Below are 18,064 nucleotides of genomic sequence, written 5' to 3' on the forward strand. Positions count from 1 at the left end.
GGTAACTGTATACAAATACAGAATCTATGTTATTTTTTTTTACCATTTACACAAAACGTGGAGCGAACATGTGGTTTCCACTAAGGATATACATATTCTACGTGGGACAAGCTATTTTCTGCTTTTATCACCGCCCATGTGTGTAAATCGGCTTTGAGTTGGCTAATGTGCATTCAAACAATTCAGCTACCATCAGCTGCAATAGTATCATATTCTTGACTTTAAGCTTGCAACAATGGTGGAGCAGTGTACCTGGTCTGAGCATTTGGTTGAATTACAAGTGTGGGTTCGAATCTCGGAGCTAGCATACAAATCTAACAATCATCCACTGGTGGTAAAATCTACAAGCAAAGCTTTACAATTTGATGCCAAGATGTTTGCCAGCAAAGTCAAGAAGTTGGATAAGTACGTCATTTATTGTAAAATGTATACAGTCAATTCTCTCAATACTGGACCTTTGGGCTGGCCCAATATGTATGGTTTTCTTGACAATGTGGTATTCAAAATGTGTTTTTAATTTTAAAAATAAATTTGGGACCTTTTGGACCTCAAGAAAAGTCTAAGGGTTTTCGGTTCAATTATTTTCACAATAGATGTATTTGATAAAATACCTGTAATGACATTTACTCTCATTGACATTCATGATAATTGTATATAGAGCTTTTCAGTATTTTCGTTGCTCTTGACTAGAACAATTGCAACTTAATGAAGAAATGTGTTTGTGATTTAAAAAAAAAAATAGAATATAGATGTAATGCTAGTATTGAGATGGTAATAATTGTAAACATCAAATGGAGGGTTGGGGTCATAACCCTTTTAATTATCTATTCTATAACATATGAACTTTGACCTCGACAGACATAGGTACATGGTTTGGCAAGAGATGTTGAGTTTTGCTAGCTGTGTTCATGGTAAGAGTCTCGTCAACAATATGTATGGCAAGAATAGCGTCCGTCGATCTGCCTTAGAAGCCTTCTTGGATTCAGCAAGGTAGGAGCATTCAGATTCAGGTTTTGCTTGGTCAAAATATATATGGATTCTGAGGAAACCGATGCGAGGTTTTCACAACGTGTACAAATGATTAATTAGTTTTCAATCACTTTCAACTAGTTGTTAAAGAAAAGAAATGACCAATAAAGTTAACTTTGAAATGGCTTTAGCTGTAGGTCTGCTTATAAGGTTTATCGTAAATAGCGTGGTTAGTGCATGATGGAATTAGGAGCAGTGGCACCACCACCAGTACATAAAGTTTTTATTATACGGTGACACTATTGCTCTCAAACCCTTCCCATCATGCATTTTGCAATGATGTTCCTCGCGAAATCAAGCTATTTGCGATAAACCTTATGACCGTCTTATTTGATAAAGATGACTTGATACCCTCTCTTTTCTTTTTTCGAATTAATTCATTGGTCTTATTTCGATCATAAAGATTAATACAATTACAAGCTAATCTTTCCTATTAAAACCTATGTCAAAACTTTCTTTCATTTGGTAGAGAACTGCAATCTTTATCAATAAATTAATTTGACTGAAGAAAATTTGATAAGATTTGTATATGCATATTATTAGGTATGGACGACGAGCTGACAATTACACCTTAGTAATCAGTGCAGCTAGACACTACTGGAATACATGCTTACTGTCTCGGCCTTATATTTATACATGCATTAGGTTTGGACGACGAGCTGACAATTATGCCTTGGTAATCAGTGCAGCTAGACACTACTGGAATACATGCTTACTGTCTCGGCCTTATATTTATACATGCATTAGGTATGGGCGACGGGCTGACAATTACGCCTTGGTAATCAGTGCAGCTAGACACTACTGGAATACATGCTTACTGTCTCAGTCTTATATTTATACATGCATTAGGTATGGGCGACGGGCTGACAATTACGCCTTGGTAATCAGTGCAGCTAGACACTACTGGAATACATGCTTACTGTCTCAGTCTTATATTTATACATGCATTAGGTATGGGCGACGGGCTGACAATTACGCCATGGTAATCAGTGCAGCTAGACACTACTGGAATACATGTTTGCCTTTGGTGTGTGAAGTCATTGAAAGAGAACTGCTTATGGAACCACTCTACATTCTGTTAGATTGTATAACTGCTACATATCAGACACGGAGTATGGTAAGTTTAACATGTTTCTTTTAGCAATCTTATTGGTCCATGCTGTAATGACAGGAGCTCAAATACTGTTTGTTTTATTTCTTTATGTCCATAAGGTGTGGAAGACAAGTAAAATAAAATGAAAAACAGATTGATTTTAAATGGTTATAATTATATACAGTTACTACTATTTATCAATAAATTTAAAAGTGACTTTATAGTAAGTAGCAAGTCATGTTGGCTGAATTCCATGTTGGTTTCATCATGGTTTCTTGATGTACAAATAAATACAACATGGTAGGCTAAATCACAGAGTTTTTTGGTTTTTTTTAGTTACTACAGTAATACAGGTAGTTACTACAGTAATACAGGTAGTTACTACAGTAATACAGGTAGTTACTACAGTAATACAGGTAGTTACTTATTCACAAAAAAAATATTGCTTTGTTTTGACCATTTTAATAATTTTTCTTTATTGTTTCATTTCAACTACAACGAAAAACATTACATAATTAAACAAACTTTATATAAATAAATTTCATAATCTTAATCTTTCTGGTTTTTTTTTTAAACACTTCAGTTTTTACTCCAAATGCACATATGCAGTAATATTATGTGTTAATTTTAGTATTTATAATCTCTACAAAAAAAAATTATATCTAAAGTTACCAAACTGAATTTTCTAGAACAACTCATAGTTAAATCCATAATATCTAAACTTTATATTAGTGCATTTATTCAAATTTACAGTTAGTTGTACTCTCTCTTATTCTTTTCTTTATTTTTCTGATTTTCCCCCCTTTTCCTTTAAACTCATAGTTTAAACAAAAGTTTGTTACCACCATGCTAAATTAGTTCACAAAGAAAGGCTTAACAGCAAGAACAAAAATCAACCAAGCGTTACCCGGCATGGCCTGTTCTTTGCCATTGCATACTAACCTACAATCAAGTAATGATTTATAATATACAATATAATACAGAACATAAATTAATAAATACAATTGTGTGAGGAGGACGCATTAAGCCAAGGCTTTAAGTTTGGTCCTCCAGATAAATTAATATATATTTAATTAATAGCTTAAATTTAATTAATATTTATTTTTTCTACCAGAAACAAGTTAAATATTGTTAAACTATCATTTTTAATATCATCAACAACAACGCACCTGGTAATTGATACGAACTGTCTATTTAGCAGTTTTTTTACTAAATTAATTGCATAAAACAAACAATTAAATGTCCAAATAGCATGATGTTAGCCTGTAGTTGATTTTTTAGTAGTAGTTTTTTTATCATGTAAAACCTACCGGTTGTCCAGGCTTAGTTAAGTTATATAATTCTTATATATATATGACGCGCCCTACTGCATGGAAACATTACTGTTTCAGTGGATATAATATACAATATAATACAGAACATAAATTAATTAATATAATTGTGTGAGGAGGACGCATTAAGCCAAGGCTTTAAGTTTGGTCCTCCAGATAAATTAATATATATTTAATTAATAGCTTAAATTTAATTAATATTTATTTTTTCTACCAGAAACAAGTTAAATATTGTTAAACTATCATTTTTAATATCATCAACAACAATGCACCCGGTAATTGATACGAACTGTCTATTTAACAGTTTTTTACTAAATTAATTGCATAAAACGAACAATTAAATTTGTCCAGGCTTAGTTAAGTTATATGTACATCTTATATACATATGACGCACCCTACTGCATGGAAACATTACTGTTGCAGTGGAAACCGTGGATTGCTCATTCTTCTGATATATACAGGATTCTTTGCACATAGGTAGATAAATCTATACCATCAAAACTTTATCTTTGTTTCGAAATTCAGTCATATGAATTTTTTGTAATTCCTCGGTCCTATAGGTTCGATCTTCCTAATAGGGTAGTACATGGTCGATTGTATCAAAGGTTTCAGGTCTATAAAGACCCCTAAAGCTGATTTATTATTTATATATTGTTGTAGTGGATACCTTAAGTACCTTAAAGCTACAGAAGTAATTAAAATATGAATCAAGAAAGACAGAATTCATAAGTATAACACTTACTTTACAATTAAAACACCAACATAAATTATTAATCACTAGCAGTTACCTGTGCTCCGCACAGTATTTTCTGCCTTAATATGTGGTTATATACTAATTGGGAGGAGTAAGTATAATACAAGCGCAATCTTCCCTGATAAAAGTACCCTGTCAAATTATTAAAAAACAAATTGTAATAACGAAACCAAACTATATATTTGGGTGTTTGTTGTGGTCTATTATTGTACATTTTGTTTTTTGTGGGAGCTTGTCTTAAATTATGCTGAGAAATAGTGATGTGTATGCAATGGGTCACATTTACCTATAGATAAAAAAAAAAGTGGACATAAATCGAATAAAAAAAAACAACTGCGCCAATTGTGATTTACGAAATACATTACGGTACACAACAGATTACGTTAATTGTGTTGTCTGTTTAATTTTTTCAATTAAATCAATGAATATAGTGTTATCTTTCTTATGTGCGAAGTTTTGCATTTTCTATAGAACATTCACTTACTGTCTTAGACGACAATTTTGGTAAGTCAAATCTTTCCGATTTTGCATTAAAGGACTTTAAACGATAGACTTTCCAGATTTGAAAATACTACAATATGTAGTGAAGACTTAAATTAATAAATAAGTTAAACTAACTTTAAGCCTATAATTTGGATTGAAGAACATGATCAAATAGTTTATTCTTTTAACACACATCTTATATGCAGATTCAATGAGTGAAACAACCACAGAAAGATTAGTTTAATCCAAAATATGATTTCTCTTGCATTGTGAACAGCAACTTTCATTACTATTTTCTGAAACCCTTTTTCTGTTCTTTGATTTATTTTTAAGTGTTGAATTTTCTTTCATCAAATCTTTGTTTTCACTCATTAGAATTACATTGTCTTTGAATAGCTGTGTGTTCAAATTTTGAAAATGATTTAATTGTGCTGTCTGGTATTGAATTTTTTCAATGAAATTTCTGTATATTGCGGAATCGTTTCTTTGGGTAAAGAATTGCATATCGGTTAGGACATTTACACATTGTCTGAGACGAAAATTTTGGTTAGTTAAATGTGACCGATTTTGCATTAAAACATCAACTTCAATTTTTAGATCTTCTACTACTTTCTGAAAGTTTTCTTTAAAAGCCCTTTCTTCCTCCAATTCTATATCACGCTTCTCTAATTTGTTCAGCAGTTCTGTTATAGTCTCCATAAGGTTTGATATTATCGCCATGTCTGATATTGGTAGACTTTCTGCATCAGGCTCATCCATTGGCTCTGGTGAAGTGTAATATTTTTTTTATAAACAAATTGGGTACGTAAATTTTGATAACAGATTATTATCTATAATTCAAACTTTATGTGTTCATCTTCAGAAATGATTGTAATGTAAGTTTAGACATACAAATGTTCCCCAAATTATTTTTGTATTTCAAATAAACCATGCTTTTTTAAGGATCCTCCTCTTCTACGTTCGAGCACAAAAAAGCCTACTAAGGTGTTAATGGAGACTAAAAATAGTGGTGTTATACGATACGAGACCAAACAGATATATTGTACTGCCAAGCCACCGAATAATACAAGAGTTCAGTCACAATTTTTCATTTCTTGCAAAGAAAAAGTTACTTAAGGCCGAGTTAAGGTTATGAATACAATTTCAAAACTTTTGTGTAAAAAATGTAGTTGACTACCAAACCATAGCCTACAAAGTTTACAGAGCTGGGAGAAAGATGTAAACTTGGATTATTTATTATACTTCTGTACTTGGAATTAAAATAACAGAAATTTGTGCTTGTAAAAATATTTTTATATTTCATACCTTTTTTTACTTTAAATTCAGAGCTATCCACAGGCAGGTTTTTATCAAATTTATTTTCTGCAAAAAAATAAACATAAATTCATAAAAATATAATCATAATACTATTTCACCAACCTACCCATTAAAATTAAGGTTTTTCTGTTCAGAACCCTTACTACAGATGATTACAGTGTGACTTACCCGTAACTGAATTGAAAAGCTCAAATAAATGAGGCTTGCAGGGTAGAAGCTTCAGGGCATCTTTAAATTGTTGTAAAGCATGCGGACCCTTTTTTTCAATGGCATCCATCAAACGGGTCATCGGTGCATCATTGCGTTCTAGGATTTCAAGTTCGGTTGGTTCAAACAATCCAACTTGAACTAAGGCATCCCATATTTCACAGATCTTTAGGTCTCTGGAAAGCGGAACTCTACATCTCCTAAGTGTTTCTTTGTCTTTTTCGTTCATAACTGAATCTGGGGAAAAGGTGTCATCAGTGTGTTAGCTTCTAGATGGGATAAGGAGGAATATAGCTGTTTCTTACACCTCCCTCTCGCCTCCTTTCCTAACAACCTACAGCAAGCCCTTTCTTAAAAAATGGTCTTCATCAGCATTATTGTTCAGAATTATTCAATAAAAATTGTCATTCTAAATGGTTTTAAACCATATTACATCAGAGAAGGCCATATTTTCAACCATCCTCTCCTAATGATATTCATTTTTAAATAAATAATTAATTAAAGAAACAAACTTTTTAGTGTTGGTTCAAAGATATACCTACATATATACCACCATTCCTCATAAATAATGTGAATGAAAAAAAATAAGAATCCTGATAAGTCTTATCTTATGAGATTACCACACTCAGCCCCTGGAGAGCTCAGTCAGTACTGTAACGTCCCTTGTGGCCTAGTTAGTAGTAGCCTAGGAATCATCCAACAAGTAGTTAAAATTCCACCAGAATACTATCATAACTGGTAGTATGTTGTTATAGAATACAGCACTGATTGTGTACAAGAATGCTAATTACATTACCATTAAACTGAAAATCTAATGATAGCAAATAAACGAATAATGTTGAACTCAAAATGGTAGAGTATGGCAGGCTATAACTAACTGATTGTGTTTTCCAGAAAAACTATTAATAGTATCATGCAGTGTGGCCAGCGATCGAAATTAAATTATGCTAGATGGCAGCACAAAATTATGCCAGATTATACCAGACACAATACAACCAAAGTAGCACAAAAACAATGTATTTGTTGAATCCATTTCTAGATACTCGGAAGCAAATAAGGCTATAGGAAATGACTTGCTTTAAACGTGCAGTAATATCTTTATTGAGTCAAAATATAGTACAGTTGTTTACTAAAGTGTATCAGGATAGCAAGTGAGAAAGTGAAAGTTAAAATACATAGTTGTATGATGATGTTGTAACACTATATGTATTTGTCACAACTTATGTGTATGACTAGTAGAGGAACAGTTGTCTTGGGGTCTGTTTCTGCTGAAAAAATCAAAATAATAGATTTTTTCCAGTCACCGCAAACCACAAAAATAATCGCGTTGCAATTGAAAATTGCTACGACTTTAATCGGTTATTCAGGTAATTGGTTTTTAAAATCACGTCATCATTCCCCCACAGCGCATCCAAGTTATGAAAGGCCGATGAGAGTTGGTTTGTTTACATCCTATCGCTGCCTAAAACTCTTACATGTAGGATTAAAAATTACTCTTACGTAAAGCTATATTATTTGTAAAATAAACATCTAGGCCTACTACCGTACCACATACAACAGAATAATGATGTTATATTAATAAAGACACGTCGGCAAGAAAAGTTCGTTTCGCTAGGCCTATAGTATAGGCTAGTATATATTTCTACCGAAACAAGTCAACAGACAACAGGCCTAAAAAAGGACATGTAAAACATCGTTAGCCTGGACTGGTGGGACGTAACAGTGTACTTGTAACACATAATCCTGGAGTCTCTCGGTATAATTCTCCCCCACAAAATAATCAAAATCAAATGTTTAACATTTGATTGTTATTCGGTCTACATCGCGATCGTTGTTTTGCTGATCGTCGTCGATATCGCGCAAATAAACAGCATGCTTTGTGACAACGTTACGTGAATGAGTTTGCCATACTCTAGAGGTCAAAGTGGGTTCAATAATCGCTATTTGTGTTGCAGCTCAAAACTGCTCCGCAATAATCGGTTAAAACAAGAAATAATCGATTAAAACACGCAATGGATTGAGTGTTTTAATCGGTTATTTTTAATCGGTTATTTTATTTTGCGCCGTTTCTGCTGCCAGATTGTGTAAAAATTATGCCAGATTTTTTCGAAAATATGCCAGTTAATATGCTAAATCGTGGTTAGTATGCATTTTTCAAAATATGCCAGATTATGCCAGATTTTCTAAAATTATGCCTAGCATAAATGCTAGATGCCAGATGGATCAACATTATGCCAGATTTGGCCACTATGGTATCATGCTAATGTGAGTACGTCATCCGACCCAAGAGTTGTTGCCATAGCAATGGCATAGTGTCATTTATTCAGAAATAAAGATATCTTAGTTTTAAACTAAGATATCTTAATAAAATGCCATACAAAAATGGTAATTTTTGTCAATTCTAGCATTTTCTATATTTATTTTTTTATTATTTTACTGTACTCCTAGTTAATTTCCCTCTTGGAAGATTCAGGAGGAAACTAACCAAGTACCAAGTACTAAAAGTTGATTTCAACAGCTCTTACATAAATTGTGGAATTAAAATATACTACTTTTAGTACAAACTAGGTGGAAGACTTATAAACAAACTACAAGCATAATTAAATTGTTAGGCCATGGAGGTATACAATTTAATTTTATACCTTCATGGTCAGGCATAGGCTTGGACTATACCATATATTTTCAATAGGAGTGTTTAACTTTTGAAAGTCATGTCACAAATACCTGTAATTTTATTGGTATATTATTATTTTTTTTGTTTTATTTATAAGCTGTAGCAATGCTAACATGCTTGCATTATGAAAGCAAAACAGCTAATAATATAGCTAATACTGTACATGAATATGAAGGAAAAACACACAAATATTAAATAAAATTTAATACACAGTATTTATTTCAGGATGCAAAACACTGTATATATATATAGTATATGTTAAAGGAGCAGCATGAAAACCAGACTGCACCTGTATAACCGAACCTAATTGTGACTGTCTGAAAATAATGTTGACTTTTTTATATTTGGTTGTTTCCTATAGTGTCACTATTTCCACTGTAAAATGTAAATCACACACGGTCCGTGGTGTGTTCATACATATAGTATGGCTCCTAAAATTGGCACGAGAATTTTAATTTAACCACTTAAAGGAGAGGTTTATTCTAGCTGTTCTTGGCTGCACCAACACCACCCCGCCACCTCCCCATAACAAAACTATTTTCAACATTCCCATACCCTTCATGTATCATCTGAATATTGCTTTCTTCTACAGAATCATTCAATCCAAACCTTCGTTTTGTAAATCTTGAATTGGACATCATGAATATTCAGGCACATACTTTAGGACATGTCACATGTCAGTTTATGCAGATGACCTATCCAGTACGTTCTTGTTTTATAGTCGCAAGGTGATTTCCTGAATGTTCGTAAAATCAGAAAACGGTACTGGGTTTGATCAACTAACGTTCTTATCACCAACTAGCCATCCATTCATAGAAGTACTGATGTACAGTAGCAGCCTATCTGTATGGCGACTATAGGTCTCTAGTGGGATTTAACCATCATAAGTCATTCCTCACATTCAAAACCTTTCCTGTAGCTAACAATCCCTTATTGTTAATTTTAGCATTCTCTTCTTCAGCATCTTTATTATCATGCTACAAAAACATACTCAACATTTTAATGATTTTGTATTTTTATTGAATCTGATCGATATAAAGATTCAATTTTTTTTCAAAATTCTACTTTATAAGGAATTGAAGTTGCACTTTTCTAAAGTCCCTCGTTACCCGATGATTTGTGTCTATTATTTTAATATATTTATTATTAATGACATTTGCCCCGGCCTACCATATTTCCAGATGTAGAAATGCCTTATTGCTGTTATTGCTGAAACTGAATCTAGTCTTGAATTCCTAATCGGAAACTTGTTTTAGCCTCTCATTAGAATTTTGTAAAAATCAAACGGTTGTTTACCCATTTTTTTTTTATAGAGATATATAAAAGAAATAAGTTAAAGGTCAAAGCATGTCTGACATAAACATTGTTTTTATCAAACAGCGACAAATGGAAGTTGATATTCTTGGAAGTGGTAAACTGTTGTACCTGTGTTTACATAATTAAAGGCAAATAATTAAGAAATAAAAACTAGAGTGCAAATGGTTTTTTTTTGTTCAACAATGCCTAATACTACACATGCTAATTTACATATTGAATACTAATTACTACAACTACTATAAACAAAGGAAAGCTTGTACAATTTTAATATATGCATTACTTTTAAAGAAAAATTTAACTTAGCAGGAATTTTTGCAATTTGTAAATACTGATGATATTGAGTTCATCACCTCATATTGGCCATGAAAAATAAGTCACTTCATTATGTTAAAACAAATAAAGTTCTTAATTTCTCTTATTACTATCATCAATGTTTGAATCCCCTTTTCCCATTAACTGCTCAGATTTATCTTTTAGAAGCGGTTATTTTCAGAACTTTGGTTCAGAAGGGGATTCCCCTAAAAATTCCATTATTGAATGGTGAACAAATATACTACCAAGCATTGAAATATGTACACAATAATTTTGAATGCAAAACGGTTTATGGCGGAAATTTCTGCACAAATTTCTTAATAGAATTGGGGGATGTTTATCATATTATTGGATTTAATTTCGTCTTGTAGGTGTGGAAATAGGTAATTTTTTTAAATATTTCATTATCTTTTGACACTAGTATACCACAAGAACTTTAAGCAAACATGAGAACATATATTCATTTTACAATACAGGTGATTATACGACCATATACTGCGTTGAAACATCGGATTGGTCAAATGTCTTGTCTTGCGTTATATCCAAGTGGGAACCAAGCTTTTAAGCAACTAAATGCAACTATTTTTTACATTTTCTTTATAATACAAAGTTAAGTTAATGCCTTTCAATGAAGTAATTACAAAATGTAGGTAACATGGTGTCATTTAGTTCCTCTATGCTTTTTTCCTCTAAGATTATTTGTCATTTTGTGGGAAACAAAATGCAAAAATAACTGAAAACTCACAGATAGATCCGATTCCATATTATTAAATTAAATATAAAGTTTATTAGAAAAATATCTTTATGTCACATCAAACTTGCATACAACAATACAACTTTGCAGGTTTTTTTTTTATTTCAACAATATTTTATGAGGGTGATCCATCCAGAATACAAAACATATGCATCGTTCTACAGTAGTACAGAAAGGCACTGTTTGAACTCATATACACATGTATGCAAATTAATAACTTCCTGTATTAATTAACCTGCGTTTAGTATTAAAACACCATTAAATACAAAACATATGCATCGTTCTACAGTAGTACACAGAAAGGCACTGTTTGAACTCATACACACATGTATGCAAATTAATCATTTTCTGTAATTAACCTGCGTTTAGTATTAAAACCCCATATACACATGTATGCAAATGAATAACTTTCTGTAATTAAAACACCATTAAATACAAAACATATGCATCGTTCTACAGTAGTACACAGAAAGGCACTGTTTGAACTCATACACACATGTATGCAAATTAATCATTTTCTGTAATTAACCTGCGTTTAGTATTAAAACCCCATATACACATGTATGCAAATGAATAACTTTCTGTAATTAACCTGCGTTTATTATTAAACCCATTAAATACAAAACATATGCATCGTTCTACAGTAGTACACAAAGGCACTATTTGAACTCATACACACATGTATGCAAATGAATAACTTTCAGTAATTAACCTGCGTTTAGTGTTTAAAACCCCATATACACATGTATGCAAATGAATACTTCAGTAATTAACCTGCGTTTAGTATTAAAAACCCATTAAATACAAAACATATGTATCGTTCTACAGTAGTACACGAAAGCACTGTTTGAACTCATATACATAATACACATGTATGCAAATGAATAATTCAGTAATTAACCTGCGTTTAGTGTTTAAAACCCCATTAAATACAAAACATGTGCATCGTCCTACAAAGGCACAGAACTCATATACACATGTATGCAAATGAATACTTCTTTGAACTAACCACTAAACATAAGTGTAGAAAACCTCATTCAATACAGAACATGTGCATCATTCTAGTGCACAAAGGTATACCTTTAGAACTCATATACACATGTATGCAAATGAATAACTTTGTAATTAACCTGTGTTAAGTATTAAAAACCCATTAAATACAAAACATGTGCATCGTTCTACAGTAGTACACGAAAGCACTGTTTGAACTCATACACACATGTATGCAAATGAATACTTCAGTAATTAACCTGCGTTTAGTGTTTAAAACCCATTAAATACAAAACATGTGCATCGTTCTACAAAGGCACAGAACTCATATACACATGTATGCAAATGAATACTTCTTTGAGCTAACAAACCTCATTCAATACAAAACATGTGCATCATTCTAGTAGTAGTACACAAAGGTATACCTTTAGAACTCATATACACATGTATGCAAATGATTTTAATCAGCCTATTTTAGAATATCATTAAATACAAAATTTGTGCATAATTATTACCTGTAAGGTATTGTTTAAATTGTTACATAGTAAATACAATATTAAAATGGTATGTATTTGTCCCCCTCTGGTGGTCAATAATTCAATTTTTTTCTGTCTGTCTGGATGGAGAGTAATAACTAATAACCATTTAAAAAAAATAAAAGTTTACATTTAATATTAAATATATATAAGTTTTATTTACAATATATTTATGTCATAAATATATAAATTATGTTGCAGCCTGCTGCAAACTTATAAAGATTTTATTTATTTTTATTGGCTTAGAGAATTAATTACTGTAGCTTCTGTTGATTCATTGTGATCTATGTAGGATTAAAAAAAAATTACTGTTGTCTATTTTTTTTTTAAATAGGCTGAATGTTGTATTGCATTTATTTTGCACATTTTGTGAATAACACTCCTGTGTTGTAGATTAGGAAAATCTTCACACATTTAACCCACAATTGACCATTTATGTGAGTAAATGGACATACATTTAACCCACAATTGACCATTTATGTGGAGTAAATGGACATACATTTAACCCACAATTGACCATTTATGTGGAGTAAATGGACATACATTTAACCCACAATTGACCATTTATGTGAGTAAATGGACATACATTTAACCCACAATTGACCATTTATGTGGAGTAAATGGACATACATTTAACCCACAATTGACCATTTATATGAGTAAATGGAAAAGTCTTACCAGCAAAACAAGTTACAAGTTCAATTTTTTTCTTTTTGAGGGTTTACCCTCATTATTTTCAGCAACCCGTTTTCGTTGCTCAAGTTCCCTTCTTAACAGTGTGTTTTCAATCTTCAGATCTGCATTTTCCGTCATCAGAATTTGTTTTTCATTCAACAGAATTGTGTTTTGATCAAATAAGTATGTCTGCCCCATCTTAAAATGTTCCTGCTGTATTGTTAACAGTTTTATTTTCTCTACCAAACTGCTGATAATTGTGTAGACATGTGCTTGTGAATTTTTGTTCGTTTCTGCCAGAAAATGTACATACCCATTTAAGTACAAAATTTGTGCATTCAAATCCTTTTGAGTTCTCTGTAAAATACCAACTTTCAATCTTAATTTTTCTTCATTAGATTTTGACTCTTCGTATTCTGCTTCACACTTTTCTAATTTAGTTTGGAGTTCTGTTATGTTGTCATGAACGTCATTAAGGTGTTTTTCCAGTAAACTTGCACCTTCTGTGTCGGGATCCTCTGGATAAAAAAACATGGAAATATTGTTTAGTTCTATTGCATTCTGTTCATATGGTTTCTTTATGAAGTATTCAATATTAAGTTACAGTATATTTGGTTATAAGTGAATATGTATGCGAAACATACCTTCCTTCTCTTTCAATGTACAATCTTTGTAATCCATTGGCAGGTCAAGTTGCAATTTTTTCTTCTGTCAACCTGTGAAAAAATTGTTAATTTAATATAAAATTATTTAATAGATATAACACCATTTGTTTACTAGACCATTCATTTGCATAGGCGGATTCAGGGGGAGGGGGAGGAGGATTGTTTGTTCAGCGTTTAATCTCCCCTTCCCTAAATTTTTTAATTTACAATGCAAAAGTTAATACAACAATACAATTTACTAATTTTAGGCCCTGTATTTTTTTTTTCACAATTTTTGTGTGTGTCAAAAAGTTATTATGGTTTTAATAATTTCGTGTTGATCTTCCATAAATGTTTACAGTATAATAAGACTTTTCATAGCAAGTTGATTATTGAATAATTGTTCAACATTTTATTTTGGAATTTCAGAAGAAATAGTCATATATGCAACATAACTTAAACTTACCTTTCATTTTAGTATTTTCATTGATTATCTCAATTAAATGAGGCTTATCAACAAACTCTAAAGCTTTTATAAAAAGCTGTAATGCTTCTGGACCTTTTCTTTCTATTTCATCTAACAAATGGGACATTGGTGATTCACGTTGTTCGAGATTTTCAAGTTCCATTGGTGTGAACAAACTGACTTGAATTAAGGCGTCACGTATTTCACCAACCCTCAAATCACTACAGAGCAGAACTCTACATTGCCGCAGTCTTCTTTTGTCTTCAGAATTCATTCATGGACAAATATTCGATATGATAGGGTTTTTAGAGAAGCCAATCTATTATGTTTTACAGAAACATGGTTGAGCGAAAATGTCCCTAATGAAAGTGTCGAAATTGATGGATTCACCCTAATTCGAGGAGATAGGACAAAACAATCCGGAAAAGACATTGGCGGTGGTGTATGCTTATTTGTAAACAAACGATGGTGCAACATAACTATTGTTCGCGATAAGCAATGTACACCTGATATTGAATTGTTGACAATTTCACTGAGACCATTCTGTTGTCCGCGGGAATTTCCACAGTTATTTGTTACAGTTGTGTATATACACCCAAAGGCTAATTCTACACGAGCAGCTGAAATCTTGTCTGAAAATACGCACAAGTTGGAGACATTGTCACCTGATGCACCCAGGCTCATATTAGGCGATTTCAACCAACACAAGCTTGGTAAAGCGCTCAGAATATACCACCAATATGTAACCTGCCCTACTCGTAAAGATAAAACAATAGATTTATGCTACGGTACAGTTCCAAGCGCATATAGGTCCGTGGCATTACCACCGCTTGGTGCGTCGGACCACAATTGTGTGAATCTGATTCCAAAATATGTCCCAGTTATCCAGAGGAAGGACAAAATAGTCAAGACTGTTAAATTGTGGACTTTGGACAGTATCGAACGTTTAAGAGGGTGTTTTGAATGCACTGATTGGCAAGTATTTTATGAGTCGTCATCAAATCTAAACGAAATGGCGGATGTTATAACATCATATGTAAATTATTGTGTTGATTCAGTAATACCGAAAAAAGAGGTTGTCGTTTTTGCAAATAATAAGCCGTGGGTTACGAAAGAGTTGAAAGACATATTAAATAAGAAAAAACGGATTTTTTACCAAGGCACCACTCACGATAATAAGCAAATAAATAAAGAAGTTAAAGTAGCTGTCCGTAAGGCTAAAGACATGTATAAGAGAAAAATTGAAAATAAGTTTAGTAGGGGATGTATTCGTAGTGCTTGGCAAGGAATTAAACATATGGCGTCTATAAACACAGCTGATAAAACACAAAGAAATAAAATAAATGTAGAGGGTATTGATGACCAGGCATTGCCAGATAGATTAAACGACTTCTTTGCTAGGTTTGAAAAACACGATTTAAAAGACGACACTGTTGGCAATAATGATCCGCATGTAGATGAAATTATTATTTCTGAGGATCATGTTAGAACATTACTCAGGAATATAAATGTAAATAAGAGTTCTGGTCCCGATGGTATTGAGGGCAGAACATTAAAGTCGTGTGCGGATCAGCTCAGTGGTGTCCTTCGGTACCTCTTCCAGACCTCTATAAACCAGTGTGTAGTTCCTAATCTTTGGAAAGAATCGATTATAAAACCTATTCCTAAACAGACTGTCATAAAACAACTGAATGATCTGCGCCCTATTGCGCTGACATCTCTTGTTATGAAAATCTTTGAAAAGATAGTTAAAACCTACATCACGTCTGTTGTAGAGTCTAAACTCGATCCACTGCAGTTTGCATACAGGTCTGGAAGAGGTGTTGAGGATGCCAAGCTTTTTTTATTAAACACATTGTACAAGCACCTTGAACTGCCTCGATCTCACGCCAGAATGTTATTCGCCGACTTCTCTTCTGCCTTCAATACCATGCACCCTTATATTTTAGCAAACAAATTAATTTCGAATTTTGGTTTTCAACGTGATTTTGTATTATGGATTATAAGTTTTCTTACGAACAGATGTCAGAGGGTCTTAGTTAACCAAAGACACTCGAATGTACGTATGACAAGTATTGGATCCCCCCAGGGTTGCGTCCTCTCTCCTCTCCTGTATATTATATACACGGATGACTGTCGCAGCAAACAGGACAATAGTCATCTTGTTAAATTTGCTGACGACACTGTCTTGCTGTCTCTCCTTCAAAATTCACAGGACGGCCATGGTTCCGCTTTAGATGATTTTATCCAATTTTGTGGAAACTCCTACTTGGAACTCAATGTGACCAAAACCAAGGAGATGATTGTAGATTTTAGGAAGGAGAAAGGACGCAACCCTTGGGTATCCATTATAAATGACGAACCAGTCGATATTGTCCATTCCTTTAAATACCTAGGTACTATATTTGAGGACAATCTCGGCTGGGAATTAAACACAGAGGCAATAGTAAAGAAAGGACACCAGAGACTTTATCTGTTAAGGAAGCTGAACCATTTTAATGTCGATAAAGTAATTCTTAGGGTTTTTTATAATTCCTTTATTGAGAACGTTTTAACTTTTTCCTTTATATGCTGGTTTTTTAGTCTTAGGGTCAAAGAGAAAAACTCACTACAAAGAATTGTTAACTTAAGTTCTAAATTAATAGGTTGTCAACTTCGTAGTTTATCTTCTTTCTGTGACATGCAAACTCTAGAAAAAAGTAGAGCTATTCTAAAAAATATTAACCATGCCTTGTTCAGTGATTTCGAGCTCATGCCTCATGGGCGTCGCTTTCGATGCCCGGCATGTAGAACAAACCGGGAAAGGAATTCGTTTTTGCCAGTGGCTATTCGACTCTTAAATTCTTGAACCTTGACTCTTTTTTTTTTTTCTATTTTGTACTGTGTACTGTGATATTTTGTATATTTTGTAAGATCATTTTAATCCAGACCTTTTTATTTGAATTGCCCCGTGTGGGATGATTAAAGAATTTTGAATTGAATTGAACAGGTCTGAAAAAATAGATTTGAACTTAATGACTAATTGGTGTTACTTTTGGTAGACCTTTTTAAAATTATAAGTCTCTAAGAATCATATCATTATATTCTAAAGATATTTTAATTTGTTTGTATTTGAACTAAAACTGTCATCAAAGCTTAGGATCTATTCCATAACATTTTTTTAGATAAATAAAAATTTAATGACACATCACTTTTGTTTTAACAGTATAACATTTATGGAATGATGCCAAAAATCTCCCAGAAATGTGTATTTTGTGTATCATGAAAGGTGTACACTTTTTTTTAAAGAATAATGTGTTGGGTTCAAGGTAAATATATAAGTTAGAAACATTTCCATAGTATTTTAAAATTTAAAAACAGAATCACTGTCATTCAACATTAACATAATATAAAGTGATAATTTATACATTTATACATTATATACCTTGTTAATCAATATTAGTTTATTTATTTGTAATCTCATACAGTACTTTTATAACCTT

The 18,064-nt window shown here is 32.4% G+C and overlaps 3 protein-coding genes across 5 annotated transcripts in view; 1 reads left to right on the forward strand and 2 right to left on the reverse strand.

Moving 5' to 3' along the window:
- LOC144838416 (cilia- and flagella-associated protein 46-like) overlaps window positions 1–18,064 on the forward strand; it is a 105,622-nt gene that overhangs the window by 18,138 nt on the left and 69,420 nt on the right. Inside the window, exons 23-25 of the mRNA XM_078693756.1 lie at window positions 227–405; window positions 859–990; window positions 1,981–2,146. Coding sequence (XP_078549882.1) covers window positions 227–405; window positions 859–990; window positions 1,981–2,146 — 477 coding nt within the window. The remainder of the gene's footprint in view (window positions 1–226; window positions 406–858; window positions 991–1,980; window positions 2,147–18,064) is intronic.
- On the reverse strand, window positions 2,665–7,092 carry LOC144838428 (uncharacterized). The gene is made up of 4 exons (XM_078693779.1): window positions 7,011–7,092; window positions 6,176–6,451; window positions 5,996–6,052; window positions 2,665–5,454 (listed from the first exon to the last, which is right to left on the reverse strand). The coding sequence occupies exons 2-4, from the start codon at window positions 6,441–6,443 to the stop codon at window positions 4,931–4,933; spliced, it is 849 nt and encodes a 282-aa protein (XP_078549905.1). The 5' UTR covers window positions 6,444–6,451; window positions 7,011–7,092; the 3' UTR covers window positions 2,665–4,930.
- Window positions 10,919–16,929, reverse strand: LOC144838432 (uncharacterized). Of its 3 annotated transcripts, XM_078693784.1 has the most exons (5): window positions 16,846–16,929; window positions 16,450–16,813; window positions 14,583–16,419; window positions 14,117–14,188; window positions 10,919–13,990 (listed from the first exon to the last, which is right to left on the reverse strand). In XM_078693784.1, the coding sequence occupies exons 4-5, from the start codon at window positions 14,151–14,153 to the stop codon at window positions 13,488–13,490; spliced, it is 540 nt and encodes a 179-aa protein (XP_078549910.1). In that variant the 5' UTR covers window positions 14,154–14,188; window positions 14,583–16,419; window positions 16,450–16,813; window positions 16,846–16,929; the 3' UTR covers window positions 10,919–13,487. The 3 variants fall into 3 exon arrangements, with proteins under 3 accessions (XP_078549910.1, XP_078549909.1, XP_078549911.1); XM_078693783.1 differs by having other exon boundaries at window positions 14,583–16,856; XM_078693785.1 differs by lacking the exons at window positions 14,583–16,419; window positions 16,450–16,813; window positions 16,846–16,929 and having other exon boundaries at window positions 10,920–13,990; window positions 14,117–14,483.

The sequence above is a fragment of the Antedon bifida genome, chromosome 3, assembly GCF_963402885.1.
Source record: "Antedon bifida chromosome 3, ecAntBifi1.1, whole genome shotgun sequence".
Taxonomy (NCBI): Eukaryota; Metazoa; Echinodermata; class Crinoidea; order Comatulida; family Antedonidae; genus Antedon; species Antedon bifida.